The sequence below is a fragment of the Nelusetta ayraudi genome, unplaced genomic scaffold (assembly GCF_046127955.1).
Source record: "Nelusetta ayraudi isolate G7.1 ecotype Tasmania unplaced genomic scaffold, CSIRO-AGI_Nayr_v1 ptg000135l, whole genome shotgun sequence".
Classification (NCBI taxonomy): Eukaryota; Metazoa; Chordata; class Actinopteri; order Tetraodontiformes; family Monacanthidae; genus Nelusetta; species Nelusetta ayraudi.
Genome location: NW_027466185.1, coordinates 19,235,846 through 19,259,328, shown reverse-complemented (window position 1 = coordinate 19,259,328; position 23,483 = coordinate 19,235,846). Strand labels below are relative to the sequence as shown.

The 23,483-nt window shown below is 46.9% G+C and overlaps 2 protein-coding genes across 2 annotated transcripts; both read right to left on the bottom strand.

Annotated features, from left to right (window-relative positions):
• Nucleotides 1-554: 554 nt before the first annotated feature.
• irx4b (iroquois homeobox 4b) lies at nt 555-3,610 on the bottom strand. The gene is made up of 6 exons (XM_076011488.1): nt 2,996-3,610; nt 2,622-2,804; nt 2,211-2,323; nt 1,872-2,028; nt 1,497-1,656; nt 555-1,415 (listed from the first exon to the last, which is right to left on the bottom strand). Exons 1-6 carry the CDS (start codon nt 3,038-3,040, stop codon nt 841-843), a joined length of 1,233 nt encoding a protein of 410 aa, XP_075867603.1. The 5' UTR covers nt 3,041-3,610; the 3' UTR covers nt 555-840.
• A 13,690-nt stretch (nt 3,611-17,300) lies between these two features.
• irx1b (iroquois homeobox 1b) lies at nt 17,301-22,165 on the bottom strand. The gene is made up of 6 exons (XM_076011742.1): nt 21,608-22,165; nt 20,581-20,823; nt 19,483-20,281; nt 19,226-19,286; nt 18,301-18,449; nt 17,301-18,270 (listed from the first exon to the last, which is right to left on the bottom strand). The coding sequence occupies exons 1-5, from the start codon at nt 21,860-21,862 to the stop codon at nt 18,398-18,400; spliced, it is 1,410 nt and encodes a 469-aa protein (XP_075867857.1). The 5' UTR covers nt 21,863-22,165; the 3' UTR covers nt 17,301-18,270; nt 18,301-18,397.
• Between the last annotated feature and the right edge of the window lie 1,318 nt (nt 22,166-23,483).

Sequence of the window (23,483 nt, the reverse complement as noted above, 5' to 3'; positions counted from 1 at the left end):
GCAAACCCACCAAACAATGCAAATTTAAGATGCAATCAAATGCATATTTAGCTACCAAAATTCCCCCAGATTACCAGACATTACCTGTGTCTTGTGCAGTATTACTTAATGCAACTATTATTTTGATATATAGTGCTTTTATAGTGCTGGAGTTTTGGCCACATTTTAACTGTCTCTCTTGCAAGTTTTGCCATTTTGTGTGATGGATACGATCAAGAGTTTGGTTTGAGCTGAATTAAATAGTGTGTATACTTCTTGTATATTTAGTGCTAATTTTTTATAAATTAGTGTGACAGCTGTTGGAATAGCAACTGCATGTCTTCTTGAAGCCTAAACACTGTGAATGTCAGTTGGACGTATACCAATTTCTGGGATGGAGCATGGATTTTAAGTCTTTTTGTACAATTAATTGACATGTGGACAGCAGAGTTGTCATCTCCAGGTCCTCACTCCAAAGGATTAAGACAGCTGCAAACCTAAAGTACCAGTGAATGAGAATGAGACCCAACATTTCACAGTTGCTTCTCAGTGACAAAATGCCACTGGGAACTTTAAATCAGCCAGATTTGAAACATTTTTGGGGTTAAATTTAACTCCAATGACAAATTAAATCTGTTGCAGTGGCTGTTATTTTAGACAGTGCAAAGGTTGTTGGCCAGCAACTCGGTCCCTGTGTCCACCTGCCTTGTTTCTGGAATCAAAAGCCTTCTGCCTTTTTTGTTTCTAACTGCATTTGTGCTGCAGCTTTGATATGCGATGCAACGTTAGCTGCACAGGCTGATTTGCACCTTCGGTCAGTCGGTCGGCCGTCCAACAGTCTCTTGAAGTAATTTTTTAGAACTACAAAGACGAAGTCGGCCTAACAAGTTCAAAGGATTGTCCGGATGTTCTGTCGCCTATCACAGCATCGTTTAAGCCTTTCCACAACTCAGCTGGCCTAGGCTGTGTGAAAGGAGGGCCGTGGAAGACGCCATCCACCCATTCTCTGAGCGTGGCGACCGGCGACTCCTGCTGCCCGTCCACCTTGGTTAGCGCCATGCTGGATGGATACCCAGGAGAGGAGGAACCAGTCGACGACAGCATGCAGGAAGGGTATTCCTCTTGCAGGCCCGCGTTTAGGGACACCGCGGTGTGAGCGATGGACCAAATCTTTGGCTTGCTGTTGGGACTCGGAAGGTCTGAAGTTGGATAGAAGGTGCCATTTTGGTGTTGCACTGCCGTGAGTTTTGGGCAGTCGGGAGACAGCCTCTCTTCCCCTCGCAGCTGGTCTGTCAGATGCCCGGGCGTGAGTTCCGTGCTCTCGCTCGCGTCATTGTCCTCGGAAAAATACTGCGGCTTTGGTTCACATTCTGAAGCGTCGGATTCGAGCAGGTCGAAGTCCTCCAGGTCACTCTGCAGGTCTGTGCACTGTTGATCTGCATTGATGAGCAGAGACTGGTCAGCCGGCGCATTCTGGCTAAGACTCGTACCGAGCGAAGGATTTGGCTTTCACTCACCAGGACGATCCTTGTCAGCATTGAGGGGCTTCTCCGCCTCGTCAGTGTCGTCGTCTCCATCGCAGGCTCGGTCGTCTGAGCTTTTGCAAGCGCGCGGCGACCACGTCACCTTGTTTTCTTTCTTCAGCCTCCTGCGTGCGTTTGCGAACCAAGTAGAGACCTGAGTGAGAAAAGACTGAGGGGTCAGGATGGTCAGGATGGAGCTTTAAATCCTGGATTTTCATCAAATCTCTACACAAAGGTCCGAAGACATGATAGGATAACGGCACAGTAAAGGTTGAATCGGAAAAAGAAGTGTATATCTGTAAAATAAATTGCAGAATAAAGGAAGGTGCAAAGATAATATTCAAGAGAAAGATAATCGCTAAAGCCTACTTGTGTCAGTGTCATCCGGGTGATGATAGCGAGCATTATCTTCTCTCCTTTAGTGGGGTAGGGGTTCTTCTGGTGCTCCTGCAGCCAAGCCTTCAGGGTGCTGGTGGTCTCCCGGGTGGCGTTTTTGCGACGGGAAGCACCGTCGGAACAGGAGTAGCTGATGACGATGACAATCAAGTGGCATTTTGTTACACTGATTCGAAGTCAGTAACAGAAATGTATGAGCCCAAATTAATGAAACAGGTTAAATCTGCAACATGAAGCAGGGGGTCTGTAGTCCGCCATTTAGCTTTTAAAGTTTGATGATAATATAAAAGGACTCCGTTATTATTGACTTACCCGTATCTTTCATATGGATACTGTCCAAATGCATATTCATAGGGATAGTAGGCAGGGGTCTGAGGGGTCCCCACATGCACAGATGGAACTCCGTCTTTGGGATCTAATGCCCCCTAGAACAAACAAACAAACAAACAGGTATGATAAATGTGATTCATTTATCCCTTTTTTATACCGGAATGACATTGACTTTGCATAGGAAATTACTTTTTGATTCGTGTGTTATTTTCTCTTCTCAAATGCAAATCACCCCAGATTTTATTCATATTTTGGAAAGAACTAACCAGGCTAGGTTTTTTTTTTTTTTCACTCGCCATTGCCTTCCGAAAAGTATTGTGCAATCAGAGCGAATAACATAACGCATTAAAAAAAAAAAAAAAAAAAAAAAAAAAAGTGAAAAGAGCAACATACTCTTGAGTACAGAGCAGTGGCGTCGCTGGTGTTGTAGTAACTTTGGCTCTTCGGGTACGTGCCGCTGTAGACTCCGATTCCGGTGCCGGTGGCGAGCTGGTGGCTGCTGGAGCGCAGCGCCGAGTGTGACGGAGGCGTCCCGGCGTCCAGACAGCCGGGCAGTGAGCTGGGTGTCATCAGGAACTTTTGGCACAAAGCAAAAACCACAGGAGAAATTAATGTGATATCAAACACGCAAAAGTTCCCGATTGCCTTTGCGCAGAAACACTTCGTATTTCCGTAATTTCTAGAGAGGGGGAAAAGTTGAACGGTCTCGCAAAATCAGGCAACTTGCGAGCTTGGGTAAAATGTTAATCCAGAAGCAGCGGCTGTACCTGCGGTGTGGTGGGGTAGGAATATCCCAGCGGGGAGTAAGCCATGGCTCCAGTGAAATCGCAGAAGCAGGAGCGGGAATCCCGGTCGACATCCAACAGCGTCCGTGACAGCAGGAGACTTATCTCACACCGTCAGTCTTTATCTCTTGCCGGTCAAAATTTCATTTAACGTAAGGTCCAAATCTAAAGATCATCTAACACCTCGTCCTGTTAAGAGCGCACCTGTCTTGATGCGCTCTCATTTTACGCACAGCGCAAACGGCCCCTTAGAGCAACTTTCCCGCACTTGTGCATCATCCTTCGCTGCCGCAGCTGCTTCCTCTGGGTCTCTGCTACCTTCCAAATTCAAAGTCAATGTGTGCAGTGAGCGTGTGTGAGTAGGAGAGGGAGAGAGTGTGTGTGCGCGCAATGCCGAGATCAAACCAAGCATCTCCCCCGTGATGCGCTCTTTGGTTTTTTAAGGCGCGTCTCTGTGACGTCAGTCCCGGCTGGCTGCGTTTAGCCCGGTGTTCGCATCGGGACCCGAGAAACTCGCTGTAATTAATTCTCCCTCTGTGTCGGGAGAAAGGCTTCGCGCAGGCGCAAACGCACGAGCCAGAAGTCCCTAGGCGTAATGGGAGGGTGATCAATTCTCCTTTTCTAAATAAACACACGTTTAAACACACACACACACACACACACACACACACACACACACACACACACACACACACACACACACACACACACACACGCGCGCGCGGGGCTATATGGCCGGAAGGGGAATCCAGAACGTGATGTGTTGACACCCCATTGACACGAGATGATTGATGACAACAACCTGATATTAGCATAATCGTTTTGCCCTGTAGTTTAGATAACTTGTCACCGAGGAGAAATCTCCCTGTCAGCCGCATATTCATGAGTGGGGACTGTTCACGTGTCCTCCGAGCAAATTAATCAAAGTATAAACACTCTGTATGCCTTCCCTTGAGTAAGCACCTTCGCCAACTGAATGACTTGTCATGTTCCGCAGAACAAAGTCGTATCCGTCCGGATGAAGTGGGATCACCTTTTTTTTTTTCCAGACACCTTTTGATTTTTTTTTTCTTTTTTCATTCAAATCCGTTGTACGTTAATGGTGGTTGAGTTCTTGCTGTCACAACTATACTAGCTCTCCCTTTGTGCACATCACTTTCTGACTGCCTGAAAAAGAAGGCTCAGTATTTTTATTTTATTTTTTAAAGGATTATTAATCATCAGGGATAAAAAGAAAAATGTTATTTGGTGACTATTTGTTGATGGTCCCTGTGTGGTCAGATCTGATTATCCAAAATTAAAAAGTGTGTAATGGGATATATTCCTGACAAATGCAGGCTTTTGAGTGAGGGATGAGTGATTTTCTTCCCCATTTGTCACTAAAAAAGTTTGTTTCAACTAGGTTTTATCATTTTTATTATTATTAATATTTTTTTTTTTTTTAAATAATGCATTGCCATCTTTGTTTTGTTGCAGGTGGCATGCAGAAGGAAATGCTGACATTGCCAGGTAAATTATTTTTCTTTAAAATATTGATAAAATGGTAATCCCCCCAATTCCCATCTGTGTCCCCAGTCTTCTCTTTTGGAGAATATTTTGAACTATACAGAGCAAAAAACGGGAAGCCGTGAACAAAATTTTAAATCCAACTGGAAGAAATGAAGGAATGGGAAAAAGGGGGTCAGAGAGAAGACAGAGATAGTAAACTTGGGGAGCAAGAGGGAAGACGGAAAAAAAAAATCATTAATAGTCAGGGGGGGAATCTGAAGTGGAGCGAGGGGATGTGGAGGGGTAAAAGGACAAAATATTCCCAGTGCACCCAGAGTAGGCCAGGAACAACAGAGCCGCATCACCGGAAAGCATCTTGGCTCGCCTCTCGGGGGGAACGCATCTGTGTACTGGCGCTTGACTGACATTCCATTTGTCCGGTGAAAGGTGCTCATATGCGGTGAACACGGCCTCCGCTGTCTCCGCCTCATCCGTGGTCAAAGCTCGGGAATGATGTTGTCTCCCCGACGACGACGAAACACAAAACACGCGCCACTCACAAAGACTGGCGATTTGTTTAGCCGTTGACAATAAACACGAGTGTGTTTAATCTTGGGTTTTATAAAAGAGGGGGAAAAAAGAGTCGGGTTCTAGATGAGCGAGCAGACTGATGAGGCTTTACCGGTTTACCTTCCCGCTTGTGTTGCACTCCCTCTGTATCAAAGACTGACTTTGAAGCGTGCATTGCAAATGGAGGCGGATAGATTATGTTATTTCCCTCTTTTTGAATATTCAATAGGCCTGCTTATATATTAATATATGGTGTGTTTATAAATTCATAGAATTCCCCCAGTATATATTTCTTAAGGCTCCGAGTTCGTTAGACCGTGATTACATCCTTCTGATCTCGCTCCCCTGACATCAATCATTCATTCAAGATGCTACTCAAGGAAGGGGGGGGGGAAGGAATGGAAACACATTCCTATTCTCTTGCTTCCTGCATTCAACTCCTGCTATTATGCGGTAGGTGGGGCATGGGGTTAATCATGGAAGCATGTTAATGTGGGGCGAGGAGGGGGGCTAGGCAGTGCGCAAAGTGTTTGGATGGGGGGGAAAAGGACCAAACAACTCCAATCACAAGTTCTTTCAATCACAGTGCAGCGCATTTGAATATTTCCAACCTTCAAGTGTCTTACCTATGCAATTTTAATCGCTCTGTAACATGTAGAGGCTTTTTGAGCCCTCAATTTGGTATGGTTATTATTTCCACCCTAAAAAAATCATCAAGCACCACTAAAAGGCCCAAATTCTACTGATGGATCATCCTACAACTTGAGTGTGAATCTTTAGAGCTTTGTGTTTTACTCTGTGTGAGAGTTCACGAAGAGTGGAGCCTTCATCTTTTTTTTTCCTTGTTTTCAAGTTGTCATGGAAAGCTTTGCACAAATATGTAACGTCTGTTAGATCTCAAGTATGCTAGTGGTATAAAACTTAAAGAAAAAAGAGGGTAAATACCCCTAAACATGAGTGAATCTCCTTCCCAGAATCCCCTCAACACACTGTTTAGTCACAAAGCTAAGAAAATTGCATCTTAATAAAAGGAAAAAGACAACTTGCTTTCTACTAAGCTATGCTAACCAGCTACAATATGGAGCTTTGACTTGTCAACACAGATTTTTTATCTTGGTTTTGAAATGAAACTCAAACTCTTTCTCTGCTACCTCCTTTTTCCAGGCATATCGTTGGAAAAGACAAGTTGTGATCCATAGTGTCAATGTGTGATGTAGCCTCTCTGTTAAAGTCTGACTTGACAGGTTCACAGTCCAGTAGCAGGGTTGGCGTCAGGTCACTCGTGGTTCTAGAAGCTGGGAAAAGAGGATGAGCAATGAATGGATCATGAGAGAGGGGTGAAAAAAAAAAGAAAAAACTAGCACTTCCTTTTCATCACTCGCCACACTGCAGCCGCTCGGTTGTATGGCACAATAACAGCGATTAGGTACAAGTGCAAACCAGGTTCAGTCTGATCCACAAACAAGGCTGCCAACACCGAATACCTGTCTGACCAGTGAGCAGCGGCCATGCTATCTGCCACTCCTCTGCCCCTCCGTCTCATGAGAATCACAAGATCAGGAGCACTGAGTGGGACACTATAAATGCCCCGGTCTTCCTCATCAATGATGTAGGATAAGAGAACAAGAGACAAGCTAACCCTCTTTACTGCCGCGCTCTGCGTGCGCGCGCTTGTGAGCACGCGTGCGAGGCAAGTGGACGGAGACAGAGAGCGGGAGACGGGTTTCGGCTACAGGCGGCTCTTAAGAGTGTGTACAGTTTGCGTTGAGCCCTGAGAGGCCAGCCGTATTCCTCCCCATCACTTCCACTTCATTACTCCAGGAGCTGACATACATTATTCAGCGCTTCAAGCCTCAGTCCGCAGGGACCGATAGAGCCTTTAACAAACACTTTAACCCATCTAACTGATCCTCCCTCTGTCACCTTTTTCTCTACGTTTGTTTTGTCCTCCATCTCTTTAAGAATCTGCTGTGGCAGCATATCCATCACGTCTTTGTATTTAGCCTCGTTCTTTTATGACGTTCGTATTTTCATAAAGTATCGTGTAAATTTATCGTGCATTTTTGACTTCCACCCATTAATATCTGCAATACGTTTTGATAGTGACCAATTTCTGGGGTTTCTGCATTCACCAATCAACCATTTATCAAATCAAAGTTAATCATGTTAGAAATGTTGGTTTTCTCAACCTGGTGCAATACTTTGACATGACCTGTCATGTACAAAATCAGTCTATCCAAACCAACTTAATCAATAAATACTTAAATAAATTAATAATAAATAAAACAAAGGCCAAGGTTTATATTTTTTTGAAAGGTTACAATGTGCAATATCACAATTTTACCACTAGATGACGGGATTTTGTCGTTCAACGTTCACCACAATAAACCGATCCCCTGTACGTCCTTGAGCGCTGAACGTCCAAGGAAACAACTTTGTGTTCATTTCTAAGTGTAAGTAGCGTAATATGTTGATATTGATGTATTTCATAAATTTTCAGATTTATTTTGGTCCTACCCCAGCTCCCGTACATTACAATTTTGGCTACCAAATAGCAGTCTGTTCGTTATTTTACATACTGTCACAAAAACGAATAAATAGTGGGATTTTGATAATTTATTTGATGCATTAAAAAATATATAAACCTGAGTTGTTTTTTTTTTTTTTTTTTTTTTTTTTTTAATGAGGAAATTTAAAACTTGGTTACGCCATAGAACGGCGCCACATGGCGACCGGGAAAAAGTTAACTTTCAGGAACACCGCAGACAAATTGAGAGTTCGGTTATTTCAAAGCATTGACGGAGTAGTAATTATTACTGCTGTTCGACCGGCGTTGGCCATGAGGACGTCGCACTTCGACCAAGACGAAATAATACAACATACATGATTTCAGTGGTTGCTCTGTCAAGGTAATTAGGCAAACTCGTTTCCATGAAATATGTTACACATGATATCTGGTTCGAAGGGCTAGAACCATCTCGTGTGCACTTATAAATGTTTATTTTATTATTTTTATTTTTATTTTTTTTGCGTTCTTTTGCTGCTTTTGCTGACATGTTGTCTGGACGCTACGCTACCGGAAGTAGAGAGGAAGAAGAGTTTTGGCAAGCGTGGACATGACCAGTGACCGAGGTGGAGGAGAACAAATCTAATGAAGGTGTGTGCCATCACTTTTTTTTTTTTTTTTTACTTATACACATAATGACGTCACTTTTTTTGTGCAGTAGAAAATGTGTTTTCCCAAAAGTATAGTAAGCTGAGTATTGTCTGCATCGTTTGACAGTGGGCCAGAACCCCTTGACTTGACAGGGCAGTGTTTGTTCAGAGCAAATATGGAGTTACCTGGTGTCAGTTCTTCCTGAAATAATTTATCTTGTAGAGTTGTTGTTTCCGGTAGTTTGTGTCAAATATCACTGCCTTGTAGTCTATGAAAAACAAAAACAAAAACAAAAAACCTGCAAGCCTTTTTTCCCTCGTATTTTATGTTATGTGTTTCACGACCACTTGGGGCAGCAAATACAAGATACTCTCAGTTTCCTTCAACGTTCGTTCTTCTTTAGTTCTGATTTTGGCCTTCAACAACTCCTTTCTAAAACGTAAAATTGCTTCTTTTTTTGTAATTTTACTGCTGTAATAGCTTATCGCAATTGTCTTTTTATGTACATACAGGAATATGCCAATCAGAGTCCTGGGCTGAGTAATCAGATTCATTTCTTTAAGAAACCAAAATTATTTGTGAGTGGATGGGTGTTTCCCTTGCTACAAATGCTAGACTTGATTTTGCTCAATGGGCGAGGTGTCAACCTGAAAGTCTGAATATGAAAGGGAAATCCATCGTGGCCAGAACATCTGAACTTTGATCATTTCAGACCAGGCCTCCGGGGTGTAATGCGAAATTTACACTCCGCCCAGCAGTGCATGAAAGAGGCGAATGAAAATTATCCACATCTGTACCACAGCTGCAGCATTGCTAATCACACAGTGATGGTATCAGATAAAAAGAAAATAGAGGTCCCATTGTTCACAGGGATGGCTCTTACTTTGATTCTGCTTTTTTCCAAATGTACTCATATATTTACTGACAGTTTTGAGTGCCAGAATCTCATGTGACATTTTTGTATTGTGTATGCATGTCTCGAAAGCTGTTCAAGAGACTGTTCTGTGAGTTTGTTCTTCGGCTGAAATAGGACAAAGGATTGCCAACAACTGATACGATGTGCTCGTCACACAGATAAACGTGAGCTTAACTGAAACTATATCCTAAAAATCCCCAAATCCAGGCTGAAAAGCAATTAGAGCTCTGCAGTCCTTCACCTCAGGGCTGCAACACTGCTGCTTAGACTTAAGGTGCCATCCTCTGGCGTTTGAAGGAACTGCAGCCTAGTGAGGGAACATTACTCTCCATCTGTTACTGTGTGTGCGTGGCCAGTGGTCTCACCTTACAGTTGTTATTGAGCAGGGGTGAAAGGGTCACTTGTGGTTCTTGTGACTGACCAAAGACGATGCAGCGCTCTGCTTGTACGCACGCGTGCACTCGGGCGCGGCCGTAGATTTTATGTTACTCCTCCAACTGGACCTCCCAAGTCTTCCGGCCACCAGCTGTGCTTCAGACCACGATTTCTGAGTTTCCATGCTTTGCTGAAAATATTTTTTTTGCGACATCCTCCTGCATTTGTCTGCCCACTGTCTGGCATTTTGGTTAGACCTGGCAGATGAACAGATTGAAGCGACTCTGTCCTCGTCACGTTTTTGCACGGTGGCAGAAATAGTCTAATTTAAAGAGTCGTAGCGTAAAAAACAGTTTCCCCACTCAGTGGATGATAATGTATTATCACCAGCGACTTCTTGAAATACTCCTTGTGTGTGCGCAAGCATACAATTCTCATACTGCCTCTGACAGTTTGGGGCCTCTCAGTTCTTGAATTGTCAAGCTCCTTGGTTTCCCTGCCTTTTGACAAAACAACTCAAATGACCTCACAGAGAGGACATAACTAATGGACAGCATTGATTTGTCCTCTGTATCTGTGTCCTGAGGCCACAGCTCCTGTCATTGTATCTGAGATCTTCCGTCCTTGAATTCACTGCCGTCGGATTTCAATGAAACGTGTTGTCTTGCGTTTGGATCAGCTGTCTCTTGTGTCTGTTTGTTTCACTTTTCGCAGGGGTTTCACGTTATAGTGCTGGTTCTCGACTGGAGTCTTAGGACCCACGTTTTTACCATGAAGTTGCGACCCATATTTATTCCTCAGCATTCCAATTTATTCCCCAAAAATAAAAAGCGCGAGGCTACGTTCTGTCATGTCTTGTCAACAAATAATTAAAATTATCCAATTGAATTGTGTGTCCTGCAAAAGTTATATTCTTTTATAAACGCATATATTTTAAATTCCTTTTTTTTAAAAAAAAAAACAAGGGGGCACACGGCCTAAAAAGCCCATGTATTATAGGATATTTGTTTGTAACTTGCAGGTGCAGCCATTGGCACTGTGGCCTCAACAGCAACAAGGTTGGAGGTTCGATTCCATCTGTGGGCTTTGCATATTGTCCGCCTTCCTCCCTCAGTCCAAAAAAACGGGCATTGGGCAAATTAGTCCAAGAGTGCAAGGGGAAATTGCTGACAACTTGTCCAGGCCGTAACCTTCCCTCGGCCCCAAGACAGCTGTGTGATGGGCTCCGGCACGCACGCGACCCTGAGCGGAGAATCGATGGTGGCCAATTGACCGAGAGACGGTGTCGGTTCAAGTTGCCCCCAAGTCAGCGTGGCCTCCCATGACGATCGTCTGAGTGTGTGTCCGGCTTAAAGGAGGCAAATATCTGGAGCGCCGGTCTGCTCTCAGTGGCGACGATCCGCCAGTCACTTTGCCGGCGGCGCCTCTCCTGATGTCACACGTAATCAGCCTTTCGCCGTGGGCCCGCCAGCGATCGCGTGTCACCACAAAGAAGAGAAGAGCTCCGCGCCAACTGCTGCCACTCTCGCCACGATAGCGACTCTCCTCGGCGATAGTAGTCGATTGAGTGCTTCTCCGCGGCGGTGCTGACGTTCCCCGGAGACCGGTGGTGGGGCGGGGGGGCAATAATTTCCTCCGATTGCCCCCGTGGGAATGATGCCTCTGGTTTTCTGTGTCCACTCCAATCAAATCACTAATGGAGAGGCCGCTAAGCATCTGTGACAGTGGGAAACTAGATCCCTGCTCCCCTCCGTGCACGCGTGTGTGCGTGTCTGTGTGTGTGTGTGTATGTGTGTGTGTGTTCGAGCCCTGTCACCGTGTGTGTCCCTTGCAGATAAACAGTTGGCAGGTTTCTCCTTTCCCTGCGCACGTGCACGAGCAGGCACACATCTGATGAGGGAGGGGGTAACAAGCTGGACAGGGTTAATTTACTCCATTAAGCTCTATTACCCTAAACGACTTGGGCAGATGAATGAGGACTCACATTACTCACTGTGTGTGTGTGTGTGTGTGTGTGTGTATGTGTGTGTGTGTGTGTGAGAGAGAGAGAGAGCGTTTAACATGGATTGCATGCATCTCATGTGTAATTACACAGTGGAGAAATGTGACCCGCGAGTCATCTATCATTATGAACTCAGTGAAAGACTGAGGTGGATTTTTCGAGACTCCACATCACTGTGTCACCAACACCGTCGCTTGTCCGGTCGACGTACACAAACTGACTCAATTTTTCCAACTGTCTTCAATTGCTCTGATTTCACATTATTTTGCTATCATCACTCTTTTTTTTTTCTTTTTTTTTTTATGATTTTGGTTCTCTTTTCTTTCTGAATTTTGTCCTTTTTCATTCATAATTTTCTCTCAAATGACGTTTTTTCGTTTTGAATAACAAAGCTTCAAACACAAAAATGATTTGGTTTGGAGAGAAGTTTGTCTTTTTGCTCCCTCTTTTTTTCAGGAGTTCGTGTGTTCATGTGCGCAGTACCGGAAATCAGCCCTTGGTGATGTCACAAAAGGCTGATTTCCAGTACTGTTTCTGCTGCGAGCACGCTTTAAATGCATGCCCGAAAATGCTCTTTTCTTTGGATAATTGGAAAATTGGTCATCCACTGCTACTCAACCGCAGTCCGGGAAGAACAGTCCTGAAAATGAGTCTGGGTTTGTTCCTCCCTTTTCTTTTTTTCAAACTGGGGTTACGTTTCAAAATAGAAGCAAAACACTTTTCACGGAGATTAAGTCTTCAGTAAACGGTCTCAATTTAGTGCTCTGTGAAAGTTGCACTGTCTTTAAGTTGAAAGCATATTGAACGCCTCCTTTCAAGACATTGACGGTCTTTGCTGTTTGTCGGCTGGCAGCAGTATTAAACAGCAGTGAGGAAGAAAAAAAAACCCCGTGTTTAATTACCTCGTAAGTCGTGCGGCGCTTTTGTGTAAACATTTAATTCTCTTAATCCCCTTGGAGGAACAGTGAATAGCCTTAATTCCCTATGATATCTTTTCTAATGATTCCTTAGGATCCCTGCGCTGCCGCCGCCGTCCTTTCTGTTGCCCTTCCCATCTGTAAGTGTAATTGAAAATATGCTCTGTTTAAATCTATAAATCTTGAAATATGTCCATCTGTAACCTGAAAAGAATCAAATGAAAAGGTTCCTGGTTGCTGAGTTAGTTAACAGTAATTAGTCGTACACAACATTTGCCCTCTTGGAAGGTGGATTTTCAGGGCTCGATGCCAGACAAAAACCTCAGTGGTGGCTTCCACTTTATTTACCACAAACGCGGCCGTCTTGAACATTAGCGCCCATTGTCACTTCCCTGAGCCCGGTCGCTGCACTGTTTCCCAGACATTTTTCCCCAAAAACGGAGGCATTAATGGCACAAATCGCCAAAGATCGCGTATAAATTAATGTTGTATGGTCTCCGTGCCCCGCCCCTAACACGCCAATGTGTGCCAATGAACGGCGGACAAAGGCGCAGCTAGCCCCGCAGCCCCCACGGGCCTCTCACAGCAGTACACTAAGCTATGTTGCCGCACTATAGCGAACCAGTGGATAAACATTGTTTCAAAATGGCTGAAAAGAGCCAGCGATGCGAACACTCACACTGTCGCGGAAAAAAAAAAAAAAAGCCCTCCCTCCATCCTAATCTGCTTCTTTCCTCAGATTATCGCCCTCAATGGCCCGACAACAAGAGAATAGACTTATCACTCCCGCCCTTTCATTGCATTTGTTGTGTGTATTTTCTCTGTATATTAAATTTGTCTCCTTTTAAAGGCGTTGACAATGTTTGCGATTTGTCTGCGCGGCGCCGGCAGCTGCAAGCGCCCACAACAAAACGGCGGGCTAGGAACGAGCGCTCGGCAAACTCCGAAACTGCGCCGCCCGTTGAATTACCCATGAGTTTTGATGCTACGCCTTTGTGCCCAAAAAACGCTTAATTCCGCTAATCCCTTGCGGAGGAACAGTGAATGGCGTAAATTCTCTATGATATCGTGTCCGGGCTAAACATTTGCACACATGTGTATACATTGGCGACAGAAAATTATTCTTTTGAGAACATTACAACAGATTTAACCCAGTGGCCCGCTTATCCCGCAATGACACGCATTAGCCTGGTTGCGATGGGTGGTGCATTTCCATTTCAAATTGCCAACCGGGCTGCCGGTCGTTGGTGTTGCGCGTACGGCGACGCCTCGGTGAAAATAATTGTTTTCCCGCCCGCTTTCCGCATCTGGCACGCAGAGAATCCATTAGACGTTCCAGAAATATTAACTGGCGTGTTCATTATTTCTACCCCCGCGGCCTTTGACTGTGCGTCGGGCCTTTTCTTCTGCCGAGACCCTCGAGGTCAAGCTCCGCAAAGCCTATTTGGTGATCAAACGCCGTCCCCTCCCTTACCCTTCCCTCTGCACACACACCTCCCTTGCCCTCTCTTTGCCCCTTTTCTCTGCCCCTTCGTCCCACTCCCCTCCGCACCCCTCCCTCCCTCCCGGTCCGGCTGGCCCTCTCAGCGGGGGCCATAGAGTCCTAACTTGTCTACATTTACCCCCTGCGCTGGCTGACCAATGGGCCCAGTCGCACGGAGGGTCCCTCCCTTTCGGGGCCCGGCATTCTCCCAGAGTCAGCTCCAGCCCTCTGTTTTCTCAACCCCTGACCCCAGGCCATGGCAACAGGGGCAGGAATGTCAGGAGTGATTGGCAGGATAAAGAGCGCAGCCCCTCTCGCCGTGCACAAGCGGATTTGAGACACTTTCACCGTCGAACAATGGCGGATTTGGGGCTTGATTGGATCACTGATGAGCTGATGACTGTCAAAAGAGCACATCGTCTTTACATAAGCCCGATTATCTCTGTGTGGCGGAGAGGAGTGGGAGGGGTAGCCGCTGTAGGCCTGGTGGGATGGGTTGGGGGGAGGGGGGGCGGCGGGGAGGGGCACGCACCCCTGCGAGGAGGTTTCCCTGGAAAAGAGAAAGACGTGAACCGAGGGCCCGGGCCGTGAAGCCCAGGGCCTCTATCATCCACTGGGGGCCTTTAACAAATCTATTCAGGCGATCAGGGGCCCTCATACATGTGGCCCTAATCACAGGAGGATGTGCCGAGGGTGGGAGTGTGCGGAGGGGGGGGGGAGTTGGTAACACATGGAGGGGAGTCATTGTTGGGTCCTCGACCGGCCCATCAAGACAGGGGGAGAGGAGAAGAAGAAGAAGAAGAAGCGGAGAGGAGAGGAGAGGAGAGGAGAGGAGAGGAGAGGAGAGCGCGGGGAGCGAGGCGCTGATAGAAAAGAGCAGTGGGACAGGCGAATCAAAGACAAATCCCCTCCATAATCTACCTCTTTAATAAGGATTAGAACTCACCAAAGGGCCCATATAAGAATACCAAAGCGCCAATGAAGACTCCATTCACACTGAGTGTTTAAGGGGGCCGACGGGACTCTAAAAACTCCAGCAGAAAGAGAGGGATTCAGTGGTATTAGCCAAGGTTGTTTTCCGCACGCAACATAGATTTACCCATCCTATTTTATTTTTTTTATCGGGGAGGGGGGGTAGGGGGTGCGGCTTGGGCGACAAACAACCGGCGCGATGCACCAAAACTTGAAACTCTGAAGAAGTTTTCCGGCGGCGCCCGCCAGCGGAAACTAAAACTCCACTCGCGGGTTTTTTTTTTGGATCCGCTCGCGTTTTCCACTCCTTTCATAACCAAACATGTTGCGGGCGACTCTGTGTAACGAAAATCAAACGGGGCCGTTTGATGTCATTTTCAGCCCCATCATGCTAAGCTCACTGATACATCCAAGTTTTGAAAAGAATAACATATTGTTTGGGTACTTGGAAGAACAGTGGCAACCGATGGTCTGGCTGGGATGGAAGTGTGGAAAAAGTGAAGTGCGCTCATGAGAAAGAGCGGCTGATATTCTGCTCGGCGCTGGTGGTGGCAGTCTGTCGGAGTTGGCAGACGAAGTGAAAATGGCCTCAAGTGTCTGGCGCCCGTCCATGCTGTTCTCACATCAATGACAGCTCTCAGTGCATCATCTCTCCCTTCCCTCCACTCCCTCCATCCCTCCCTCCCTCCCGCTCCCCTCTTCCTCTCATTCTCTTTCTTTAGACTTGAGTTTGCTCTCTTCATCCCGTCCCTTTTCTGAAGCGCTCCCGCGCAAACGGGACGGACGGCTGGTGGATTTATGAAATCGGAAACTTTCTTTCCGGACCGGCGGCGCGGAGAGCCCGAGAACAGCGGCAAAGTCGCAAGTTTTCATCGGGGATCGCTAAGGGGGAAAAAAAAGAAGCAGATTATCTGTTGCTAAGAATAGAAAGGAGTGGCAACTTCTGGGGAATCGAAAAATGTAGAAAAGACAAAGGTTAGCTTAGCCTAGCCTGGACACACACAAAGACGACAAACAGTCTCTGACATATGTCTTGAAGTAAACAACTCTTGATAAACACATACATTTTTTTTAGGATAGATAGCTGTGATCTTTTGAAGCAGAAAATGTCTTCTCGTATTATTCAAGTCACATACGTAGCTCAATTTCTGCTCTTCCTGATTGATATTATTTTAAGGACAATATTACCACCCGCTCTTGTCGGACACCTGCACTTTCAATAGTATAGTAAAGCCATGAATCACAGGCACTCGCATCTGAAACAACAGCTTTGAAGAGAGTGTTGTTGTTTTTTAATATACTCAATGAAAGAATAATTTCTTTTCATCCTCATCAAACACTGGCGACAGTTTTATCGTAAAGCCGTTTTCGGCAAGTGAGCGCGTGACGTTTCTTCAAGTCCTCGTGAGAAAACAGACGTGAGAAACGGACCTGTGTTGACGCTCTCTGCCAGTGTAGTTTTCAAATAATCTGCAATTATTATTCATTCTTTTATTCTTTATTTTCACAAGAGGCACAATTGTTTGTTTCTTTGCCACGTAACGTAATTTTTCCCTCTGCTCAAGTAAAAACTACAGCGTTCATTTTTGGATGCAGCAAAATGCCGTCTCGGTAAGATAGCACAAGCGAGCGGGTGTTGGTCACGTAAAACTATACTTTTAAAGTATTCATGGGGTGATGTGTTGATTTAGGTGTTGTTTTCTGTGTGCACCCCTCAGCGGGGTTTACAGTTCGCAATGAAGGTTGTAGCCCGATAAATGCTTTTTTGCTACAGTGAGGTGGCAGCATCGAGTTCATCTCATCCAGTTTGCTTTGTGTGTTGTTTTATAACTTCTCAAGCCAAATCTGAACAAAATGGGAAAAACTGTCAAAATGTTTTTTACTCCGTCTGTTTCTGAGAAAACTGACACTTTGTCGAATGAACAATGACCCCCTTATTTCCTTATATTTTAGCTAAATGACACAGAGTAGTTATATTTCACCCCATTATCCACCATTTGTCTTAACCTCGCAGACGCATAAAGAACCCAAAATGTGTCATAACCTAATTTTCTAACAAATTTTATCAACTCAATTTAATATTTAAGAAATCTTGAAAGCGTCACATTTCACATGGATGCAACTTTTTCCACAACCCCCTCCCTGCTTACTGCCTATTTTATCAGCGATGTCTTCAGTCTAAATTGTGTTCTCCGCATGAATCCCAGGCAGACGAGGAGTCGAGGCCCCACGAGAGGAGGCCGGAGGAGGAGCCATTCGTACCCCGCTGCTAATCGAAGCTTTTCTGGGAGTTCGCCTTTGAAAAACGCCAACTATTTCGAGCCCCTTGGACGCCCCCCCCCCACCCCCCCGTATATCCTCCACATCTCTCCACTCACTCTTTGGACCCGCAGACGTCAAGGATGGCTCAGAGTGACACATGAAACCCCTCTGCCTCCCCATCCCCGCCTCATCCTCTTTCTCTGCTCTCATCCACCTCCCCATGAGCCGCTGCCCCCATACTGGCTGCTGGCCTTTTCCTGTCGTCTGATCCATATTTCAGAGGCGGCAGCGGTGCCACCGAGGGGGTATAATCCAACATTAAAGCCGGGCAGAGTGAGCTGAAAGCACAAGCGCGGGTTCATAAGGTCCTGGAAATCTTCAATTTCCGCAGAGTTTGCGCCCGGCTTCCAAGGAGCTGGCATCGCGTCTGGGAGTTTTTGACGAAGGGTGCAGATTTCAATAAGGCAGAGACTTTTCTCTCGCTGCGAAAGGTCTGACTCCGCATGATTTAGCTGGCACGGAAAGTGTCAAACAAACCCGAGACAGTGATTAAGGGGTAAACTCAAATATTGAGGCGCTGTGATGGTGCCTAAACAAGCTGGAATCAATAACCCGTCTGCTGTTTTTGCACTTTTGCTCTGTGTCACGTCCCCTTGAAAACAGTCTTCTGGAATTTCTTGTTGGGGGAAAAAAAAAAAATCATCAAGTCTCATTTTGCGTTGGGTGAAATAAGAAACGGGGAGTTAATATTTTGAAAATCCGTCCCGCAAAACGCAGAAGAAAAGTCCAGCTTCACGTTATTTGACCCGATTCCTGAAAAAATGTTTCCTAACATTTTCAAACGCCACAATTTTCCAGAGGAAAAAAGTGTCCAGCAAGAAGTGACTATAATGACATTTATTTAGGTTCCAAAAAATATATTCTTTAAAGACAAATCCATATCCTGTATATTTACAAATTCTCAAGGTTTTTCGTTCACAACAGAGGAGGAAAAGGAAAAACAAAAGAAAAAACATAGGACGGAGAGGAAAGATACAATCATGTCTGTGACAAAAACGACCATCTCTGTGGCGCGGAGAAGCTAAACAGTAAATACTACGACCGGCGGGGTCGCCCTGCCCTGCCCACCCCCCCCCCACCCACACCCCCCCCCCCGCAAAAAAAAATAATCCTTCATTTGCTCTTAGTTAAATAACATAATCTTTTCTGCCCCTTCTTTCCCTTTAAACTTTCTTTGTCGTCTCACGATGTCGTCGTCAGAACCCGCTGTGGCGCTGTCCCATGATGGTGAGGTCTGAAAGGGAAAGAGGTGGAAACAAAACAGGTAAATTAACAGCAAAAGTGGTTGCAAAATCACCTCTAATTAGATGGTTAAAAAAAAAAGCAGCAGAGGCCTGTTTGTGTAGTTTCCCAATTAGGGATCAATATAGTACATACATTCTAGTTTCAAAACAATGAGCCTGTCAAAAAAAAAGAAAAGAAATAAAACCTAACAAAACCTTTAATTATTAATCTTTTTTTTTTTTTGGGGGGGGGGGGTGTAGTGGGGGGTGAGTCCCTTTGAAGGGATCATCTGAAACCGCGTTAAAACTCTATTTATGCAAATTGAAAAGCACCGTAGGTAAACCCGTTTTATGTCTTTTAACACCCCACTGCCTCCCTGACGTCGCTATCAGCGTTTCCCTTTGACAAACATTAGCCGCATTCACCAATGGGGACGGAGGGATGGAGGGAGGAGGGTGAGGGGGGGTGGAGAGGAGGGAGGGTTGGAGAGGGGGGGGGGGGTGGCGTGAATAAACGGCGGCAGATTATTTAAATGGCACAGGTGGCGGCGGCTCAGCGACCCCCGCGGGGACGCTCACCCGGACCCCCTCGTGCCTGACGAGGCGTTAAAGTGGGCCACTCGGTCACATGATTTATGCGCCGAGCGCTGCCAGTCAGGTGTGACAGTGTTTACCTCCGCTTTGAGCCTCATTTGGCAGCGGGAGAATAAATAAAAACCGAGAGAGGGAGGAAGAGAGGGAGGGATTGGGGGGCAAATTGATTCACGGGAGAGGCTGCATGGCGTACCTGTCGGTGATGAGCTGGAACGGGGACTTGAGGGAGTCGGTTCTGTGGTCGCTCTCCTCGTCTGTGGTGGGAGGAGGAGGGGAGAAAACAAACAAAAAAAAACCCAATGAGGTCCAATGAGTCGCATGCTTATTGTTTGGCAGCTTTCTTTAAATGGCGGCCGCCAAAAAAAAAAACAAAAAAACCCGCGCAGATTATTATTATTATTTTTTTTTTTTAGCGCCTTTTTTTCCCGGGTATGTGTGTGCAGCGCGTACCGTCTCTTTTGGGGCTAAAACTCCCCGACGACTCCACGTCACTGTCCTCCTCCGTGCACGACGCCCCGGGGCCGAGCGGCGCGGCCGCCGGCGCGTCGTGGCGTTGCCCCGCCGCCTGCGCGGGCACGGGCACGGCGCCGTGCATAGGCAGGTGTCCGGCGGGCGCGCCCCCGAGGAGCCGCATGTTCAAAAGCGAGTTGGCGTTCAGGAAGGCCGCGTTGGCCCAGTTGTGCAGCTTGCCGATCTGACACGTGTAAATCCCGTGGCCGGGCAGCAGCGCCGGGTGGCCGGCCGAGGCCAAGGCCGTGTGGGGCGTGAGGGCCGCCGGGGAGGCTTTGTGAGAGCTGTCCGGCGCCGCGGCGGTCTCGGCCAGGGACCAGATTTTGGGTTTGCTCTGCGGCGGCCTCTGGCACTCCTGTCCGCCGCCTCCGCCGCCGGGCTTGACAGCGGGCGACCGGTGCAGTGCGATGGTCGCCTCCGCGGAAAGCGTCCGACCACTGTCCGAGCTCTGAGGCTCCGAGGCCCGCTCGGTGGCGGCTGCCGGGTCCGCCGCCTGCCGGTCCTCCTTCATCACGGCCGCGCCCGGCTGCTCGTCGGGCCTCTCGATATCGACCGTCTCCAGGTCGATCTCCACGTCGTCGTCCTCGTCGTCGCTGCCGTTCTTGCCGTGCTCGTGCTCGTGCTCGTCCTCGTTGTCGCTGCTGAAGATGCGGCCGTCCCGGTCCTCGGCGCTGCGGCCCCACGTCACCTTGTTCTCCTTCTTCAGCCGCCTGCGTGCGTTCGCGAACCACGTTGACACCTGGAAACGGGGACGGAAGCGTCGTTTTAGGTTGTGCACGAGGATTTTTTTTTTGTCACAATTTTCCCACGGATGCAAATAAATTTCGGCCTGTAAATAATTTCGTTCAATAATTTACAATTTAATTTGAAGTGAAAAGAACTAAAAACTAAAAAAAAAACAAAAAAACATCTAAATTCTGTAAATAAATAATTACATGATAATTTCAAAAATAAGTCAGGAATTCTACCTATTAAAAATAAATGAATCTTGTCTGGATTCTTTCACCCAGTGGTGTGTGACGTGAGGCCACTGCCCACCTGTGTGAGTGTCATCCGGGTGATGATGGCCAGCATGATCTTTTCCCCTTTAGTGGGGTAGGGGTTCTTCTGGTGCTCCTGCAGCCAGGCTTTCAGGGTGCTGGTCGTCTCCCTGGTGGCCGTCTTGGCCCTCGACGGGTCACCATATGGATACTGGCCGTACGCATAGAAGCCCTGCGCGGCGTGTACAGGTAGCGAGGCCGGGTGAGAGCCCGGGCTTTCCTTCAGCTCGTACTGGGAGCCCTGATCGGACACAGAGGTGACAACTTGTTGAGCCATCCGTCACGGCGGCGGTGGGCAAAATTCCACAGGCTCGCAAAAATGGTGTGAAATTTAAAAAAAAAAAAGAAAAAGAAAAAAAAAACAATACTGTAATTACAAGGGATAGTTACTTTAAAAAAAAACAACAACAAAGTTATTGTTTTTAATTAAACGAATAATTTGTTATTGTATAGACCTTACGAAAGGTTGATGCCATACTCGATTTTTAATATGGAAATTATCAGACATGTTTCATGCACGGTAATTTCTGTTAACGAATTTCTTAATTGTGTAATTGTCTATTCAGTCTCCCTAATTCCTTTAAATTGAATTAGATTTTTTTTGTCCTGTATTTTTAGTTAAAAAGTAAATACATTCTTAGAAAATTAATTTGTACACATATTTAATTAAGGAATTAATATCAACTTCCAGACATTTTCCCATTAATTAAAATGATTTTCCCAGCAGATATGTTCCCCATTGTTCAATAATTAACGATTCAAATAAGGTTAATTGCGCATTAGCAATTATGCGTAGAAATTGTGAATACATTGTTGCCACATTAGACAGTATACAAACTTTTTTTTCTTGAAGAAAAGAAATGAAAAGCAACCTCACAACTGGCAGCTTTTGAATTATTAACGTAATAATTGGAATCATAAATAAACCGCTCGGCTTTGACGCCTCAATCATCTCTGCACCGCTGCGCACTAATCGCTCTATATCGGCCACTTTGTCGCTCCCCGAAGAAACCGTCCGCTCTCACCATTTGGGACAGCAGGGCGAGGTCTGTGGCTCCGCTGTACGGCAGGAAGGCACTGTAGTTGTGAGCCGCCCACGGGCTCCCGTACATCCCCAGCACGGAGCCCACAGCCGCGGCGGCGGCGGCAGTGGCGGTGTTGGCGGACGAGCTCACGCCGCTCTCGGTGCCTCCTTCCCGCGCAGAGGCCGGCCGATCGCTCCCGTACGCCTCATGGGAGGCACCGAGGAACTGGGGGTACCCCAGCTGAGGGAAAGACATGTCCGCAGAGCGCGCACGAAATTTAAGAAATGATGCACACACAAAAAAAAGAGGGGCGCACACACACAGCAGAAAAATAAAAATAAGAATCCCCAGGATAAAAAAAAAAAAAAAAAAAAAAAAAAAGGGAGGAAGGAGTCGATGACGGGGCTGTCTAGACCACCAGAGCCCCTCTTCTTCTCTCTTGCATCGAGCCTCTCCACTCGCACCCCGAGCCGGAGTTGTGTCACAGCCGCAGTTTGGCACCTTGGAGTGTGTGGAGTGACGCGCGTGTCTGGCCGCGGGAGCTTGTGGATGTGGAGCTGACTGACTGATTGGCAGCCTACTTAAGCACCAAGCTCCTCCTATGCCCGGGGCAGGCGATTAGTGCATTGGTTAGCCTAGGTCGTCCGTGCGTGTGCACGTGCACGCTGCGTGTGCGAGTGTTGCTTGGTGTGTGTGTGTGTGTGGGATCTAATTTCTGCCGTTTAAGACTGCAGTCTATACGGCGGTGAATTATATCGCAGCCTATTCTGCAACGTGTTATATAAGGACCAGCCCACTTTGGTTTCGTGTTGTGTGCACACGGTGATGACGGTGATTATAATACTATTAGTATAGCGATGATGATGATGATGGTGATGATGAATTGATAGATCAATTGATACAGGTGTCACATTAATGACAGCTGATCCGCGGGGCATGCCGGGACATTCTGTCCAGCAGCAGATGGGCCGGGAGGCACCGATCCGAGAGGAATGTCCGCGATTATCGACGAGAAGTCAGCGGAGCATTTTTTTTTCTCTCTTCTCTTCTCTTCTTTTCTTTTCTTTTAAGAAAAAAAAGGAGGCTGCAGGTAATGACAGAGATCGCTGAGGATAAGAGATAGCGGAGATGAGAGGGGAGGGGGGGGGGCGCACACAAGGAGCCGTGGAGTGTGTGTGTGTGTGTGTGTGTGTGTGTGTGTGTGTGTGTGGTTTTTGGGGGGAGGGGGGTTGACAGATGTCTGCTGGAGAAGAATGAGCCACTGTTGGTGTCCGCTGGGTTCGCGGTGCGGAGTCAGTTGGTGCTGCGCAGAGTGAGAGGGCGGCCAGAAAAAGAGGATCAAATACAAAATACGCCATCCGTGTGTGTATGTGTGTGTGTGTGGGGGGGGATTGAGGTGTGTGTGTGTGTGTGTATGTGTGTGTGGGGGAATTGAGGTGTGTGTGTGTGTGTGTGTGTGTTTGAAGAAGACGTGCACGGGATCGATGCGGCCTCATCGACGGGCTGCCGATCAGAAAACGGCAGCGCCGCTTCGAGTCCGCCTCTTTGGACGCGCGCACGCGCTTTGTGCGTACGCGCCATAGCCCGCCTGCGCGCGCGCCGGCGCCGCTAATGAGGTTGAGCACCCGGCGCCCCCGCTCGGTGGCCCTGCGGCCCTCCTGGGTTCCCTCAGAGGTGAGCGGTGTAATTACTCCGTCCGCATAAATACAGATTCTTCAGTTCGCACTGGGGAGAGAGAGAGAGAGAGAGAGAGAGAGAGAGAGAGAGGAAGAGGAGAGGAGATGAAGAAGGGAAAGAGAAAATGGGGAGAAGAAAGGCATGGCAAAAGGAAAGAGGGAGGAAGAGAGAGAGAGAGAGGAGAAGATAAGGGGGGGAA